General features: G+C 41.1%; 1 protein-coding gene across 3 annotated transcripts in view; it reads left to right on the forward strand.

The window, feature by feature from the left end:
* Positions 1–17,572, forward strand: part of Prtfdc1 (phosphoribosyl transferase domain containing 1) — a 78,823-nt gene that overhangs the window by 50,456 nt on the left and 10,795 nt on the right. For all 3 annotated transcript variants that reach the window (XM_042686182.1, XM_042686183.1, XM_042686184.1), the window contains exon 4: positions 12,301–12,366. In XM_042686182.1, the coding sequence (XP_042542116.1) occupies positions 12,301–12,366 (66 nt within the window). The remainder of the gene's footprint in view (positions 1–12,300; positions 12,367–17,572) is intronic.

The raw sequence follows: 17,572 nt of genomic DNA on the forward strand, positions 1-17,572 counted from the left end.
TAGGCGGAAATGTTTGAGGTTCTGAAATGTTATTGTTTTGTTCATGGCCAATCTCATGGTTCTACCCAGGTCTCCTTTCCTGGAGACTAATGAAAAGATCTGAACTCATCTCTACGGGCTACCAGCCAGAAATGAGCCATTCATATGCCTGGCAGAGTGGGGTACAAGCCAGAGCTTGGGGATCTCGGGTGGGGACCATGCCTGCCTGAACTTCAGCTTGCATCATCTTACTTGAACACCTAAGGGCTTTAAAGTAGCTGGGTTCTTGACCCTCTTTACCTACTCAGGTACTTCCAAGATTTCTGAGCCAATGGACAGTTAGTTATGTGGAGAGCCCAGCTGCTGAGCCTCCTGTGCTGAGTGGTTTAGGATGGTCAATTGGAAAATAGCCCTTCTTTGGTTCCCCCAACTAGATGGCTCTTATTTCTACTCTACTCCCACCATGAATATCTCCACAAGGTGGGAGGGAGGCCTGCCTTACCCACATGTCCCTCTTGCACAATTTCTATGAGCGCAATCTGTTACCGGCCTTTCAACATAACAAAATCAACAGCAACAATAACAACAATAACTGCTTTAGAAAACAAAACCAAACAACAACAACAAAAAACCCTCAACAATCAAAAACCTCCATTAGGGTCTTGTGTTTGGGTGTTCCTGATACGAAGGGCCTCTAGCCTGGTTCTAAAGGTGGCTCTGCCCATTGCTATGCCAAAATGGGAGTCAGTTTTGCAGGCATTGCATCTTCAGAAATAGCTTGAGCTGAGAAGCTGACATATCAAGATGGACTTTCTGAACCCAGAATAAAGTCATGTGGGAATGGACATAGATATAGTCTAATGCCAAAACGTGGTGAGCTCCATTCTAGATGTTTCCAAGCATGGCTTCTGTCTCTAGTTCTCTCCCTTGGCCCTTCTTCATCTGCATACCCATCTTCTAGCACCTCGAGCAAAGAACATGAGAACTGGGGTAAGATTCTGTTACTGTTGAACAGTGTTCATTAGGCAACTTTTTAACTTTATAAAGATTATAGATCTTCCTTAGGTAATTTAAGGGGAGAAAAAGCATGTGTAGAAATTGATCTTTTAAGATATTTCTTAAAAGATGTTTAAGATATTTCTTTAAAATAGTCAATGCTAGCATACAGTCATCCCATTTTATTTCCTTTTTTTTTTTCTAGTTTTGGTCCAAGACTGGGACTTGAACTTGGTACCTGAAGCTTTTGCTTATTTGCTAGCATTCTACCAACTGAGCCACACCTCCAACCCTTGTTTTCCCATTTTAGAACATGGACTTTACTGGGATCATTTACATTTGTCAGGAGGCTTGGCTTGTTTGTCCCACCCATGATTTCAAAACATAATTTCAATCAAAACAAGAAGCCCCATACCAAGGATGAAAACAGAAGGATATCCGGCTTCAAGGTTTCAAACAAAGTTCATGTAAAGCAAAGTGGCCAACTCTGTTTTTAAACTGAGCTTCCTCTCCACCAATCCCTGGAGTCTTTGATAACTAAATGGAAGTAGAGGCTCATTCTGTCCTCCTTTTCCCTTTTTCTTGGTGGTCCTGCAGTCTTCCTATTAGCTGATAGCTTCTTCACATTACTGTGGTCCCTTCTTCTGACCCAACATCGCTTTATTCCTCCAAGAGAAAAGGGCCTTTCTCTATGGGATAGAGATTAGTCTTAGCTAACCCAGTACCCCTCTTGGAATCTGGGTGGGGTAGAATACCAATCACAATAGAGCAATAAATCATTGTCACTTAACAGAAAGCTATTTCGTGTTCAAAGAAAATCACATCATGTTTGCAAATTTAGGCCTACCAAAAATCAAGAACGGATGTCTAAAATGAACTGGATTGTCTATCCTAATGTATTTTCCCCTGGTTAAGAAAGATTACTAGCTAGGCTTCAAAATATATCCTTTACATATTATTCAAGAAATTGCTGATATTAAAATAATAGTAGTTTGTGTTTAGGTGCCTAGAAGTTACGTGGATTTTTGATGCAAGTTTTTTTTTTTTAAATATTTGAAGAGACTGGGAATTGAAGTAATGAGATAATGGACACAGACATAAGAATAGGGAAATGGAGCCAGATGCCCGTGGCTCACGCCTGTAATCCTAGCTACTGAGGAGGCTGAGATCTGAGGATCATGGTTCAAAGCCAGCCTGGGCAGGAAAGGCTGTGAGACTCTTATCTCCAGTAAATCACTATAAAACCAGAAATGGTGCTGTGGCTCACAGCAATAGACATTCGCCTTGAGCTGAAGAGTACAGGGACAGCGCCCAAGCCCAGAGTTCAAGCCACACAACTGACAAAAAAAAAAAAAGAATAGGGAAATGGAACTGGGTGGGAACCAATCAGATGTTGAAAGTTCTGTATTTTTCCTCTTCCCTTCTCCCAAAGTACTCAGATCAGCCACATTTCTGTCACTCAATTTAGCTTTACAGATATTTTCTCATATGTGTTTGCCATTTTGATTTTCTTTCCCCCTCTGCCCTGCTTTGAGCAATTAGTTTTTTTCAGGAACCTGAGAAAGACATTAAAGCAAGAGAAATTAAGTGTCACTTGCAATCGCTTCATGTTTAACACAGATTGGGGGAAAATATTGTTTTTTAACCATACTAATTATGAGTACTCAGATGATTCAGGATGGCACGGCAGATACTGAGTTCTGCCAAGTGCCAGCCACCGGGGGCACAATTAGAATGGAAATGGGCTGTGGTGCTAGAAGTTTCATTCCCTTGGAAATTGCAGCATTCACGGTTATTGTCAGTCATGGTTTGTTAGCATTCAGATATGCCTGGAGAGTGGTTGGGATGCTGAAACAGATGAAGTCTAGAGGATTCCAGAAAAGTTTCCTAGACTAGAAGACGCCTAAACTGAGTCTTGAAGAAAAAGTGAGAAATCCCCTTGTAGAGAAAAATGACGAGATGTGGCATAGGCAACCATGAGCCAGCATGGTACGTACCTGGCAGTCCTGGGCCTCAGGCAGCCAGATATTCACCAGCAGTGGTGAGATCACTCACTAATGGGGATCTCATAAAATTTCTCAGAATTGGGGCTGGGAATGTGGCCTACTGGTAGAGTGCTTGCCTAGCATGCATGAAGCCCCTGGGTTCAATTCCTCAGTATTACATAAACAGAAAAAGCCAAAAGTGGTGCTGTGGTTCAAGTGGTAGAGTGCTAGCCGTGAGCAAATGAAGCTCAGAGACAGTGCCCAGACCCTGAGTTCAAGCCCCAGAATTGGCAAAAAAAAAAATCTCAGCCGGGCGCTGGTGGCTCACACCTGTAATCCTAGCTACTTGAGAGGCTGAGATCTGAGGATCCCAGTTCAAAGTCAGTCTGGGCAAGAAAGTTTGTGAGACTCTTATTTCTAATTAACCACCAGAAAACCTGAAGTGGCATTATGGCTCAAGTGGTAGAGCACTAGCCTTGAGCTGAAGAGCTGAGGGAAAGCACTCAGGCCCAGAGTTCAAGACCCATGATCAAAAAAAAAAGATCTCAAATTTATGACTATTGACTTTTCCTGTACAGTTTACTAATATCTTAATTAAGATTTTTTAGTTGATAAGGAGTTATAAATGTTTTAAATTCTCAAGCTAAAATGGTAGATTTATAGAAATGAATTGGGGGATGTTAAATGATCCCTGGAAAATATCAAGAAAAGGACCTTCCATGAGCATGATCTACCTCAGATTTTCTGCTGCCATATTCTTTTTTTTTTAATCTTTTGTTTATTTGTTTGTTTGTTTTTGTTGTGATGCTAAGGATCAGCTCTGGGCTCCTGCGTGAGCACACTCAAATACTCTACCATTGAGCCACATCCTTAGCTGATAACCACCATCTTGTAGAGCATCTCAAGGTCAACTTCACTCTACTGACAATCTGTTGGTCTGTAGAATAAGCAACATGGGTCCCATGCAAGTTGCTGCTGAGTATAAGAATGGGTGAGAGGGCTGGGAAGGTGGCTCAGTGGTAGAGCGCTTGCCTTGCATGCAGGAGGCCCTGGGTTCGATTCCTCAGCACCACATAAGAAAAAAGAAAAAAAAAAAAAAAAAGAATGGGTGAGAGCATGATCTCCAGGTGACTTGTATATTGATGGATACAATGGATACCGTGGAAAAAATGATGAAAATCCCACCTAGCCAATGACGCTTTTAAAGCTTCAGTCTCTGCAGCATGGAAACTGCAAGAATCACCAAGAAACCTCTAAGAAACACACAAACGAGCTTGTTTCAAACGAGACAGTAGCCACTATACACAGCAGCACTGGAATTGCATCTATGCTTCTTAACCACAGGCTTCCTGGGCTACAATCAACTGCAACAAACCCCCAACCACAAAGCATGCACTAACACGAATTCACAATGTGCTGAGTGAATGAACAAAGAGTTAAGTCACAAAGCCAATGTTAGGAATGTTAGGAAACAGAGCAAATGTGCCTGTTTCTGAAGGCCGCAGGTAGATGGCAAGAAGTCAGCTTTCACTTTAGGTATTATCGATTAGCACTTTTCTAAGTGCTTCATGTATATTAATTCATTTAATCCTTCCATAATCATATGATGTAGGATTATTTTCTGCTTGTATGTAGGGAAACTGAAGCATTGGGGGATTAAGTCACTTGCTCAAGGTAATACACCTAATAACATGAGGAGAATGAGATTGCATCTCAGGCAGTTAGGTCCCAGGGCACATGTATGCTAGCAACCTGGCTCACTTCATCTGTATGTTCACCTTCCTCATAACTCACCCCACAGACATGGTAAGAATGAGTTTCTAAACAGAAATCATTACAGAAGGAAGAAGGTGCTTAAATGTACAGAAAACCACCCAGAAAGTAAGACAACTTCAAGGAGGGAAAAAAAATCATTAAAATGATCGTTTCCAACCAGGTACTTGTGTCTCACATCTGTAATTCTAGCTACTGAGGAGGTTGAGATAGGAGGATCATGGCTCAAAGCAGATCTGGGCAGAAAAGTCCCTGGGACTCCACTTAACCAGCAAAAACCCAGAAGTGGAGTTGTAGCTCAAGTGGTAGAGCGTTGGCCTTAAGGAAAAAAGGCCAAGCAAGAGTGTGAGGCCCTGAATTCAACACAAAGAAAACAAATAACAAAATTACGGTTTTCACACTTTTCTTTAATAACAGAATCTCTCCCCAGCCCATTCAGTATCTTTTTTTGAATCCAGACAGACAAGTAGAGCTGTTCTCGTTGAAGCAACGGGCAGATACAAATGTCCCAGAAGCTCTGCGCATTGTCTTCATACTGTATTTCACCCCAGTAAGCTTAAAGGACTAAAGCACCCAGTTAAGGCCTATATCCTAACCAGTACCACTGACTCATACCTTTAATCCTAGTTACTTGGGAAGCTGAGATCTAGAGGATAATGGTTTGAAGCCAGCTAGGCAGAAAAGTCAAGACTTTAACCAGTCAAATGCTAGACTAGAAGCATAATTCAAATGGTAGAGTGCCAGCCATGAACAAGAAAACTGAGAAAGAGTATAAGACCCTGAGTTCAAGCCCTTACACTAGCGCCCCCCCCCCACATGCATACATATAAAGAGTCATGTCTTACATCATCCCACGCTTGAAAAATGAGATACTGGGATCAATTTACGCATCTTTACTATCTGGCTTGGCATCAAATGTTGTGAGTTAAAAAAAAATCAGTGTTCTTTGCAACGTTCTTTGGACTTCTTGTAATGAATGTTTGCCTCTCTGTCCCTGACAACAGTTTCAGGGACCTCACTGAATGCTGGAACATAGTACAGAGGAAGGATTAGGAGGAAGATGGACAAAGCAAAGGTAGGCCTTGATGCAGGCAGAAAAGGCAGAGAAGAATCAGGTTGAGGATGCTTTCAAACATACAGCTTTGGAAGCAAGTCACTCAGACGTTGGAAATGCATGATTTAGAGAGTGACTCTTTTGTTTATTTTCTTTCTTTTTCCTCTTCTGGTTCCCCAAAGGGACAGGATATTCATGAGAGTCCTTCTCCCTCAGTTTGTTTTTCTCTGATGTTATCAAAGCAGTCCAATTCTCCATGGAAGGAACTGCCTTACCTGCTGGGCTGAGCTATAGCAGTTCCTAAAGATCAGGCCACCTACACCAGTAACTTCTAAGACATTTCTTCTAAGGTTGCCTGCACTAAATGTCAGTGATTTTGTTTTTGCTTAAACGAATCTGCACATCCACTGTCACCATCATTTCTTCTAAAGTGTTCATTTCGCTTGGCTATTATGCTGTTTCTTCCATATACAACCAGGCTTGATCCTTTGCCATGCTGCTCTCAAAGATGCACTGACTATGCGTTCTTTCACAGGAATGTGGAGGAGGGGCTGGGTACCCAAATAATGTAGAACAGGTGAATCCAGGATGGAATGGGCTCTATCATGGTTAATGCCTCTTTTTTTTTTTTTTTAGGTTCTTTTTTTTTATTGTGAAAATACTGTACAGAGGGGTTACAATTACATGGGCAAGATAATGAGTACATTTCTTATCAAGCATTGTAGCCTTCTCCTTTGTTTCCCCTTCCCATCCCTTCCCATCCTCCTCCTCCCAACCCAACCCCCCCCCCGCTCTCCCCCCTCTTAAATCTATCTTTTCCCCCTTTCCTTCTTTTCTTTTTTCTCTTATTTTCTCTTATCTTTCCTCTCTTTCTCCTCCCCTCCCTCCTTTCTCTCCTTCACCCTCCTTTCTCTCCCCCCCTCTTTTTCTCTCTCTCCCCCCCCTCCTTCTCACTTCCTTCTTCCCTTTTTCACTCCTCTCACCTTACCCAGGCTGGTGGAAAACTCCCCATCCTTCTGCTTCAGCTTCCTGAGTGCAGGGATTTTGCCCAGGTTTTTTGGTTTTGGTTTTGTTTTTTTGCCAGTCCTGGGCTTGAACTCTTGGCCTGGTTGCTGCCCTTGTGCTTCTTTTTGCTCAAGGCTAGCACTCTACCACTTGAGCCACAGTGTTTTCTGAGTAGTTCATTGGAGATAAGAGTCTCACAGACTTCCCTGCCTGGACTGGTTTGGAACCATGGTCCTCAGATCTCAGCCTACTGAGTAGCTAGGATTACAGGTATGAGCCTCAAGTGCATGGTTGATTTAAAGATTTAATGATCTGTTTTCCTCCTTGAAGTTGTCTTACTTTCTGGGTGGTTTTCTGTACATTTAAGCACCCTTTTCCTTCTATAATGATGTTTATTTAGAAACTCATTCTTACCATGTCTGTGGGGTGAGTTATGAGGAAGGTGAACATACAGATGAAGTGAGCCAGGTTGCTAGCATACATGTGCCCTGGGACCTGACTGCCTGAGATGCAATCCCATTCTCCCTATTTGATTAGGTGTATTACCTTGAACAAGTGACTTAATCCCCCAATGCTTCAGTTTCCCTACATACAAGCAGAAGATATCGGAGATGCTCAAGTTTTGAATGCTTATTTAATTTCCTCATCTGTTAAAAACAGATTAAATATACCCATTCAGAATTGTTTTGAACCTCAGTAAAACAGATAAACCCATTCATCCATTTCTATGCTCTTTGGAGCATAGAGAAAAACAAGAGAAATAATCACCCAACTTATTATAACACAACTTTGGTTTAAAAGTCCACCAAGGTGGGAAAAGAAGATTATACTCCGGTCTTCTTATGAAGGTGCATGAATAGTTCCATATAAGATATCATTAAATCAAAACCATTAGAAATAGATTATGGTTAAGTACTGTGGACTGTTTATCTACAATTGGCTCCGTTTTGTTCTCAAACCCTGCTGAAACAAGAATAGAGAAATCAAATATATACCCACAGGGACAAAAGAGATGGATAAAAACCTTTGTGGGCAGAGATGCCAGCACAGTTTGAAAGGAAAACTGATTACAGAAGGATATTACACAGCAGAGCAGAGAAAGTAAAGGTCTTGATGTCTGTGAAGGAAAGTATCAATGACAATAGCAAGGATTTTACCCATGTAAGACCTGAAAAGGCTTGGGTGGTGGAGACTCCATGTTCTTTAATGTCTTGGATGGTAGAGTGAGGACCAAATAGAGTGAAAGCAGCAAAGTTGGTTGAAATACTAAGGATGGAAAAGTTGCATTTCTGAATTCCCTTTTCCATCCCAGTAGATGACCAAAGGCTTATTGTTATAGACTCCTTAATAAAAGCCTGGAAAATAAGCCTTATTTTTATGGACTTCTTAAACTCTTTATACCAGTATACTGAGAAGGAACTACAAATTAATCATATGAACTAAGTGGTTTAATTAGCTTCCCATCACTAATGAATACTTCAGATGATAAACTTACAAAAGAGAAAGGCTTATTTTAACTCACAGTTTGGGAGATCTCCATGATTGGTGCCTCACTTGCTATAGTCTATGACAAAGTAGCACATCATGGCAGGAGTGCATGGAGGAGCAAAACCACTTACCTCATGGCCAGGAAGCAAAAGAAAAGAAGAGGAAAAGATGAGCTTTCACTTTCCTCTTTAATGACCCAAAGAGACCTACCTCTTAAGGTTCCACCACCTCCCAACAGGGACAACCTAGAGACCAAGTCTCTAACATGGGAGAACTCAAGATTAAACCACATCACTGAGTCTGTGGCTTAGAGAGAGAGCACTGACCATGTGCCATCCTCCACTCTAAATGTTCCACATGTACTGATGGATTTCGTCTTCAAAAGCACACATCAGACTAGAAGAAAATGTACAACAGTAACCAACACAGTTTTTGTTCGTTTATTTTTTTTGGGGGGGGGTGTGTCTTGCTATGTAGCCCAAATGGTCCTCATATTCAAAATTCTCTTGCCGCCCACGTTCCCAGAGCTGGGATTACAAGCATGCACCACCAGGCCTAGCTGGCATTTTTTTTAAAAAAGAATAGCAACAATAAAAAATGACACTTTATCTTACCCTACCAGATATTAAAATATGGGAATCATAGTAATATGGTATTCATGTTGAATGAAGTAGACAGGTTAAGTTAGTTGGTTGTTTTTTTATTTATAATTACTAACAGATAAATTCATTAACTGAACATGTTACATTAATTACCGGGGAATAGACATGTTATGTTGGAAGGCAATAAAACTACCCTTACATATGAAAATGAAGGATATGATAAAAATGACATTTTAATCTACCATGGAGAAGCAATAAACAACTAAATAAGTGGTGTTGGGATAATTGACCATTTACAGACTTGGAAGATGTAAGTTCCAGATGGGGTAAGGACAAATCTAATATTAAAAACATGTTTAGAAACTTGGACTAAGCATGACCTTCATAAATAAGACTTGGCCACAATATCTTGGAGCACATTACTTAACTTTCTGATATTGTGTGGGGATTTTTGTTTTTAGTGAAGAGAAGACCAATGGAATGGAGATAAACATTCAATGGAAAGCGGAGACAATAATAGTAGAATTATGAAATGTACACTGATCTGGCAGAGTGCAAATCTCCTTGGCTGCAATCAGCTTTGTGGTTTAGTAGTTGTGTCCGATTCTTCATAGTCCAGTCCCCTGGGGAACCTGAACTTTTTATTTTCCTGCTGGTAGTAACCACAGACTTGAGTCTACTATGAAGATATTTGTCCCTTGCTAAGTCCTTGATCTCAGCACCTCTAGAAGTGATAAGAAAATATTCTCCTTAAGCATTTTTGACAAGTTCTTAAGTACTGCTGTGGGTGCTGGTGAACGTGATGGCATTTGCTTATACAGAACAGTTAAGGATCAGTGAACTCTGGACAACCTGTGATGCCTCTCCTTTTGAGATCAGAAGATTATTGCTTTTTTTCTAGTAATGGGCCACTTTCAGGATGAGCTACATTGTAGAGCCATCAAAGCCTCTTTCTTTGCCTCTCTCTCTCTCTCTCTCTCTATATATATATATATATATACATATATATAGGTATATATGTATATACCTATATACATATACCTATATGTACCTGTATATATACCTATGTATACCCATATGTAGGGGTATATATATATATATATATATACACACATATACTTATATACATAAATCTGTATGTATATAGGAATATATATCTACATTCATATATGTATATAACATTATATATATATATATTTATAGGTATTTATATGTATACATATACATACACATAGGATATGATTCTAATTATAAAACTATGTAAGAGAATGAGGGGAAGGGAAGATGGTCAAAGAAAGACAGAGGACAAATAATTTTGAAATACAATGCAATTCTATATAAAGATGATATAAGGAACTTCAATACTAGCTGTTGATCATGGAGGATTTGAGAGACTGGGGAACGGGAAACATTAAAGAGGGTTGTTCTGATCAAACATAATGTATGCACATCTGAAATACCATAGTAAAAAAGAGTCCTTGGAGTCATTCAGGCAGAAAAAAAAAAAAACACCTAAATCACAAAAAAGGAAAACAGGCTGTAATGGAAGCAGTGTGCAGCAGTGGGATGGAGAAGGTTTTTGGAAAGGATGAATGATGAGCATGAGTATGGTCACTCTTATGACGGTAGAACAATGACCCTGGGCACTGGTGGCTCATCCCGCTCTTCCTACTTGCTCAGAAAGCTGAGATCTGGAGAATCTCAGTTCAAAGCAAGCTCAGCAGATAAACCAGTGAGAGGCTTATCTCCAATTAAGCAGCAAAGAGCCAGAATTTGAGGTGTGACTCAATGGTAGAACACTAGCCTTCAGAAAAAAAAAAAAAGGACTAGACAAAAGTGAGAGTCCCTAAATTCAAGTCCTAGTACCAGCACACAAACAAGAGAGAAAGGAAGATGGAGCAATGAATCCCACTGAAATTGTTTGTAGAGATGGGTAATGGAATAAGGGAAAGCCAGAGTGGGGGGGGGGGGGTTGATCATGGTGTTATGTACATGTGTAGACAATGTCCTAATGACCCTCTCTACAGCTAATGTATACTAATGAAAAGAAATGCCTTAGCCATGGGAGTAAGAAGAATTGGGTGGGGGAAAAAAAAGTATTTGGTGGTATTTTTCTCCCCTTTTGATCAGGAAAGTCTCCAGACTGTCATATAAGTGGCTATCTTTTCTATTCCCAGAGGACCAATTTCCTGACAAGGGAATTAAATATCTTGATAGAAATTCTCAGTTGCAAGTGACAGAATCATATTCAAAGCAACCCAGGAAAAATTCGGAGGGAATTGGCTTGAATGGCTGGCTTATAGCCCCAGGCATAGCTACTTGGCCAGCATTGGTAAGCTCTGGACTTGCCAAACTCTGAGGAATAACCTCCTCCCCTGTCCCCCCCCCCTCCCAAAAAGAGGGAAGATCTCCTTGCCAGAACAAGAGAGGACAGTGCTGAGCTGGCAGAAGGACCAGATGTCCCCCTCAGTAGCTGAAAATCTTGGGGTTTCATTCAGCACATGGTACTTAGGGTCCCTATACAGGCTTGTTCCTGAGGTTATCTTTTAGAGAGAGGCATTGCGACATCGCAGAATGCTTATGTGTGTGGACGTGAAGCAGACAGCCTGGGTCTGTCCGATTCAGTTCCTTTAACCTGTGTCTGTCACGAGGCAAAAGACTAGTTGTCAAGTCTGTTTCCTGTTTTGTCTCCATGGGCTTCCAATTGTGAGCTCCACTACAAAACCATTTGTTTTGTTTGTTGATGCTTCATTTCAACGGGATAATGTACTGTTCCAACAAACTCTGTGAAAGTGAGTGATTGACCATAAGTTCTGAGAGGATTTGAGTAAACAGGTCTTAGAATAGCTTGGGGGAGCAGGGTTGACAGAAATGTCCTAAGGCTTGACTGTTCCTGATATTAGGGCTAAGTACAATCCTTCTTCATCTACAGCCTGTTCGAATTGCCCTTGTCCTCAGAGCAGGGGTTGGTATGGAATAGAGGAGGCCTCAGACTCTAGGTCTCTGCTTTCTGGACTCTATCTAGGGTTGTGGACCACACCTCAGGCTCCTCAGCTTCTCCACCTGAGTGAGGTGCAGTCTTCTGCAATTTTTTCTGTCTGGGGATCAGTTCAGACATGCACCAGGGTGTGCTTTAAGATTAGGTTTATCTGTTCTCAATCCAGCCTCCACACTCAGTCCCTTCTCCAGCCAGAGATTTCCAGGGCTTTGTCTCAGGCCCTGTGCTGGAGAACAGCTCTCAGTAACCATAGGCAACCATGAGCCTGGGCTAGCTATCTGTGCTGTATTTATAAAGTGCATTCTAGTCACTACCCCAGTGGCCAGGGGAAAAATGTGCTTAAAAGGTTTTCTTGAGCAATAAAATACTGTCTTCTTTTCTTTCTTCCTTTTTTCCCCCTTTCTTTCTCATTTTCTGCAGAATGATCAATCCATGGGTGAGATGCAGATAATTGGAGGCGAGGATCTTTCAACCCTGGCTGGAAAGGTTTGTTAATATGTCACTCTGCTCTGTAAGCATTGATGTCTGGGGACTTCAGTGACCTTCATTTCAGGTCAGCACTGAAAATGTATTTCAGACGCTGTCTGGGTTTGTTAATTCATGCAAATGGATGTGTGGATCCTTTTCATGATTTCTGCTCTTAAAAAAAAAAAAAAGCAAAAATAACCCTTCCTTTTACAAAACCTCTCGGACCAGATACAGACCAGAATCTTCCTTCAGCAGGCTTCTACAGCAATCTTATTTCAGACAATGCCTCTGTCCTTGCTTGCTGTACCCTTTTCCCTCAGATTTTCTTAAGCCCATTTGAAAAAAAGTCTACGTTCTTCTTTATTTGTCTGCTTTTTCTCTCCCTCATCTGCAGCTTGGGGCTGGAGAAAGATATTTAAACAGGCTTGTTAAATGTACAAAATAAGGAAAAAGAACTGTGGATGAAAAGCATGTTTTTTATTTTGTTTTTATTAGCATTGTCTCCTCCGTTTTCGTATTAAAAACAGTGTAACTGATGATTAGATTATGGGGAAACACACCTCCAATTTTAATTTGGAGCTCCAAGCCTGCCTGTACCTAATTACAAAGCAAAAAGACTATTTGGATTCTGACAGAAATCCAAAATTGGCAAGAAAGGCTGTTGTAGACAGCAGATGATCTTTGTGGAATGTGATTGAAATGCAAATTTGCTATGAATAAAAGCAACTAGCCAGGCAGAATCTGTTTCTGTTCACCTGTACTGACCTAACTGGTATTCAGTATTCCCAAACAACTTCAGCTCTCTAAGTAAAAGGGATCACTCTATCACACAAGCCTAATCTCCCATACTTGTGGTTGTTATTGTTATGAAATCCCTGGGTAAGGAAAGAAGAACAGCAGCCACGTTTGATAATACCGTATATCCATACTAGAAATACCACAGAGCCACAAGGGCTGGTGACCAAACAGCTGACTTCCCTCCTTCCTCCAAGGGTAGCTCAGTAGGTCCAAGTGGTAAATCACCATCTAGGAGTAAATATTTTCCATAGTAATTGGAATTAACTTGTTAGGTAACACATCTCTAGGCTGTTGTTCAATGATTCCGCCTTAGCTCATAAAAGATCCTAGAAAGCCAGAATACTCAAAGCAAGTAGGACTCCAGAAAAAGCCATAACTTTTAACAACCCTGGATTGCTCTTTAAATGATGATAAGTCATTTTAGCACTTTGTTGTATGATATTACCTTACAAGCTTATTACATGAGGAATGTATGGCTGCCTTGTGCTTTGACTATAAGTTCTGCCAAAGGGACAAAACTTAAGAATCTCAAGTGAATGCCAAAAAAAAAAAAATTGCACGTAGAATTTGGGGTTCTGTGTACAAATAAAATCTTTCATAACAAAAACACCTTCCATTTGGTTTGGAAGTAATCTCCCTTGGAGAAAGCGATGATGTTCCTTTGCTTTCACAACCGGAGGAGCTGTAGAGAAAGAGAGAGTGTCTTAAGAGGCATAATATGAACAGGAGTGACTGTTCTTGCTATGCCCTCTTTAAGTAACTGCCAGGGCTCTTCTGAGGAAGTAGAAGCCATAGAAATGGAGAGAAGAAGGGTAGGTGAATGCAGTCATCATAGTCAATATTTTTGCACATGTGAAAATGGAACCAGGTAAATTGAGGGGATGCATTAGGTTAGGAGAGATAGAGAGTGTTTAAGGGTAATGTTAATTAGATGCATTGTACTCACAAACTGACATGCATAGATGTGCAACTACTTCAGGAAAATAATGGTAAGTTTAATTAAAAGAAAAAAAAAGTCATAGAAATACAAGAAGGCATGGTAGAAGCCCAGCCAGGAGGAGCATACAACAAGCAGAGCCTGCTCCAACTTCTTACTGACATGACAGATGATTTCTTCCAGGCCACCAGGTGCTACTTAGCAGTATCTTATACTGTGTGTGTGCACAGGTCCATTTCTATATACATTTAATCATGAGCCAAGTAGAGCCCCTTGGGCTTAGAACATCCTGGGTAAATATTTCTGAGATAAGTCAACATTAATTAGCCAGGTTCTCAACTACCGAAACCAACTTGAGCTTAAAGACTGTACGATTCAGGGACCTAATTCCCATTAGAAGGAAAAGATAGACTTTGTCTATCCCACACATGGCTTTCAAATAGATCTAAAAAACAAAAACAAAACACTGTCCAGTGCTCTCATTTCCCTCCCTATCACCCAAGCCCTAACCCTTGCTATGCAAAATGTGGTCTAAGTTACAGATCAGCAAACCTATTCCTTAACGGGTCATGTGAGGTCAATAGTCTTAGTTGCAATTCAACCCTGCCATTATGGCAGGACAGCCAGCACAGATGATATAGAAATAAATGGCTATGGCTTGTTTCGATAACACTTTATTTACAAAATGACAGCAGGGCTAGACTTGGCCTACAGTCATATCACTGGCCAACTGAAAACTCTTCAGAGGCTTCCTCATTAGAGTTACCAGACTCAGCAAAAGCAAAACAAAAGACAAGATTTCTAGTTTCAGTTTAGCTCTAAGCTATGAATCCATTTTCAGTATAAATATGTCATGCATGCTTACTGTGAGAATCCAATATGATATTTAGGAAATCCTTATCTTCTTTATGTCTTTTTGCCTGAAACTCAAAGTTAACTGGGTTTTCTGAATATTGACCAGGTAACCCTACTCTCAGTGCTCTAGGAATATGATTTTAATTTCTTACTCAGACTTTCTGGTCTGGCCCTGCATGTCCCCCCACTCTGTCCGACATTTCTGAGTCCCCTCACAGCACTGTACTCATACTACCTCAGTCCTTCCTGCCAATCTGTGGCTCCTCCTCAGAATCTATTTTCCTCCCATTCTTCAGGCTTCAACCTAATTGTATCTTACACACAGGAGGACTTTCTTTCCTTGCTACTCCAAATGACCTCTGTTCTTTGCTCCTACCCAGCCCTCACCTTCAATTGCTCCTATATATGTACCCTGTTTTCCTAATAGTCCCCTCTGCGATGTGTCATCTTTAGTTTGGGACATTTTTAATTTGCCTATCTTCCTACCCAAAAGTCAATATAAAGTGGGCAGACACCATGCCTGACTTTTTCACCATCTTGCCCATCTATGACAGGCTAGAATAAGTGAATAGATAGAACCTAGTGTTTTACCTAGAAACCAGAACGCTGGTTTTGATTGATGTTGACCAAGAGAGGAAATGGAAGAGAGGCATGGCAAATTTAAGCCACACCAGTGGCAGTGGTGGGATCCAATTGGGTTTTTGTTTGTTTGTTTTGCATTAGAGGGGATTAAACCTAGGGCCATATACTTGTTAGACAGAAGCTCTGCTACTTAAGCCACATACCTAGACCTTCTGTTTGTATTTTTTGTTTGCTTGTTCTTGAGTCCAAAGTTGCCTAAGCTGGTCTTAAACAAAGTGTTCTGACAGAACTGACATCATGAAGTCCTATTTCAGGACAGTGAACTAGACAAGACAGTAGAAGGAACTTCAAGAAGGAAGTGGAAGCAGCTAGAAGGTGGGGTTGGAGAGCTAACATGAGCACTTGTTCCACCTGAACAAAGTCCAGATGAAAGAAGAAAATCTCTGTCAAAAAATGAAGGGGACATGGGCATGCTGACATATACCTATAAACCCAGATAGATACACAGAAAGCAGAGATGGAGTCAAAGACAAGACAATTATCAAAGTCCTATCTCAAAATAAAAGCTGAGTGAGGTGATTCATACCTATAATCTCAGCTACTTAGGAGTTAGAATAGGAAGCTCATGGTCCAAGGTCAGCTCTGGACAAAAAGTGAAGACCCTATCTGAGCAGGCCTGGCAACTGAACATCCTTAAACTCCACAGCACCACCACAAACAAAGAAAAAAGGACTTGGAGAATGATATTTTAATTATATTTGTTGATGAAAGAATTTTGTAAGACACAAGGAAGTACCTCACCTGGGCAGTTTTGCTGTACTGAGTCAGAGGTAGAACAAATTAAAATAATAAGGAGACTGAGCAGGCGCCTCCTCCCCCCCACATACCCTCAGAACCTTTCTTTTGCTTGCTTTTTTCTTTTCTTTTTTTTTTTGTCTTTTGCTTTCAAGGGAGGCTGGCTGAGTCATGGTTCTAAATAGGTCATTGCCGCTGAGTAAAGTAGCTCTCCTGATTCAGTAAAATGGCCTTTTCGGCTCACCACCTTAAAGAGCATTTCCCTTGGTATGTGTCAGCTGTCTGCACTACACGCTCTCGGCTGATTCTTTTAAAGTTGATTTAATCCCAGCACTTCATAAAAGGTGGGTATCCATTAAAACAAGAAGATGTTATTCACGTTCAAGAGAACTCTCTGAAAGAGTAGAATAACACCAAAGGCATAGAAGCAGGCCCTGATCTGGCAAGCTGGAAACATGGGAGCGGGGCTTCTCGCAGGATTACAGGGAGCATGCTCTCCCCCCACCCCCACTCCCACCCCCCACCAGAGTTTCTCATTAAATGCCAGAACGAAGCATCAGGCCTTGCCAAGATCTCCCCCTTGGCTGCCTGCGCTGTTCAATCATTCTTTTTTATTGCAGCTCACAAGTCTGAGAACAATAATGGCAATGGCCACTGGCTGATGATTCTGGCAGTTCTGTGAATTTTCACATCAATTGAAGTGCTGGGCTACATTCCTTTCTCCATGGGGTTTATAGTCACACTTGTGCGCATGCTCAGCAACACCCACGCCCCCCCACAGCCCAGATCTTCAGGGTTGTCCCTCTGAATTAGTAACCACAAAATGACCTTGCTGAGTATTTCGCATTTGAGTTGCGCTTTTCTTTTGTTGTTGTTATTGAGAGGCTTGTTCTGTCACTCAGGCTGGCTTCGAACTCTCAATTTTCCTGCCTCAGCTTCCCAAGTACTGGCATGCACCACCATACACAGCCATTATGTATTTTAAAAGTAGAAATTAAGTGTGACTTAAAAGTAGGAATAACCAACTGTCTCATTTCTTTTCGTATAATTCTTTCCTTCTCTTCCTCCTTCCTTCTTTCTTGCCTTTGTTTAGATTAGGAAACTCAGTGAGATTGGCTTTGACCAAAATCAAAGAACATTCTGGAGAATCCCCATGCATCTCTCTGCCTGCAGCCCCCAGGCAGCAGATTTTACTGGCTTTCTGGGAGGAAATGATCTAGGTGTGACGAGATGACTAAGACAGTACCTGGCAAACAT

Source organism: Dipodomys spectabilis, unplaced genomic scaffold (assembly GCF_019054845.1).
Source record: "Dipodomys spectabilis isolate Male_0828 unplaced genomic scaffold, ASM1905484v1 ptg000096l, whole genome shotgun sequence".
Taxonomy (NCBI): domain Eukaryota; kingdom Metazoa; phylum Chordata; class Mammalia; order Rodentia; family Heteromyidae; genus Dipodomys; species Dipodomys spectabilis.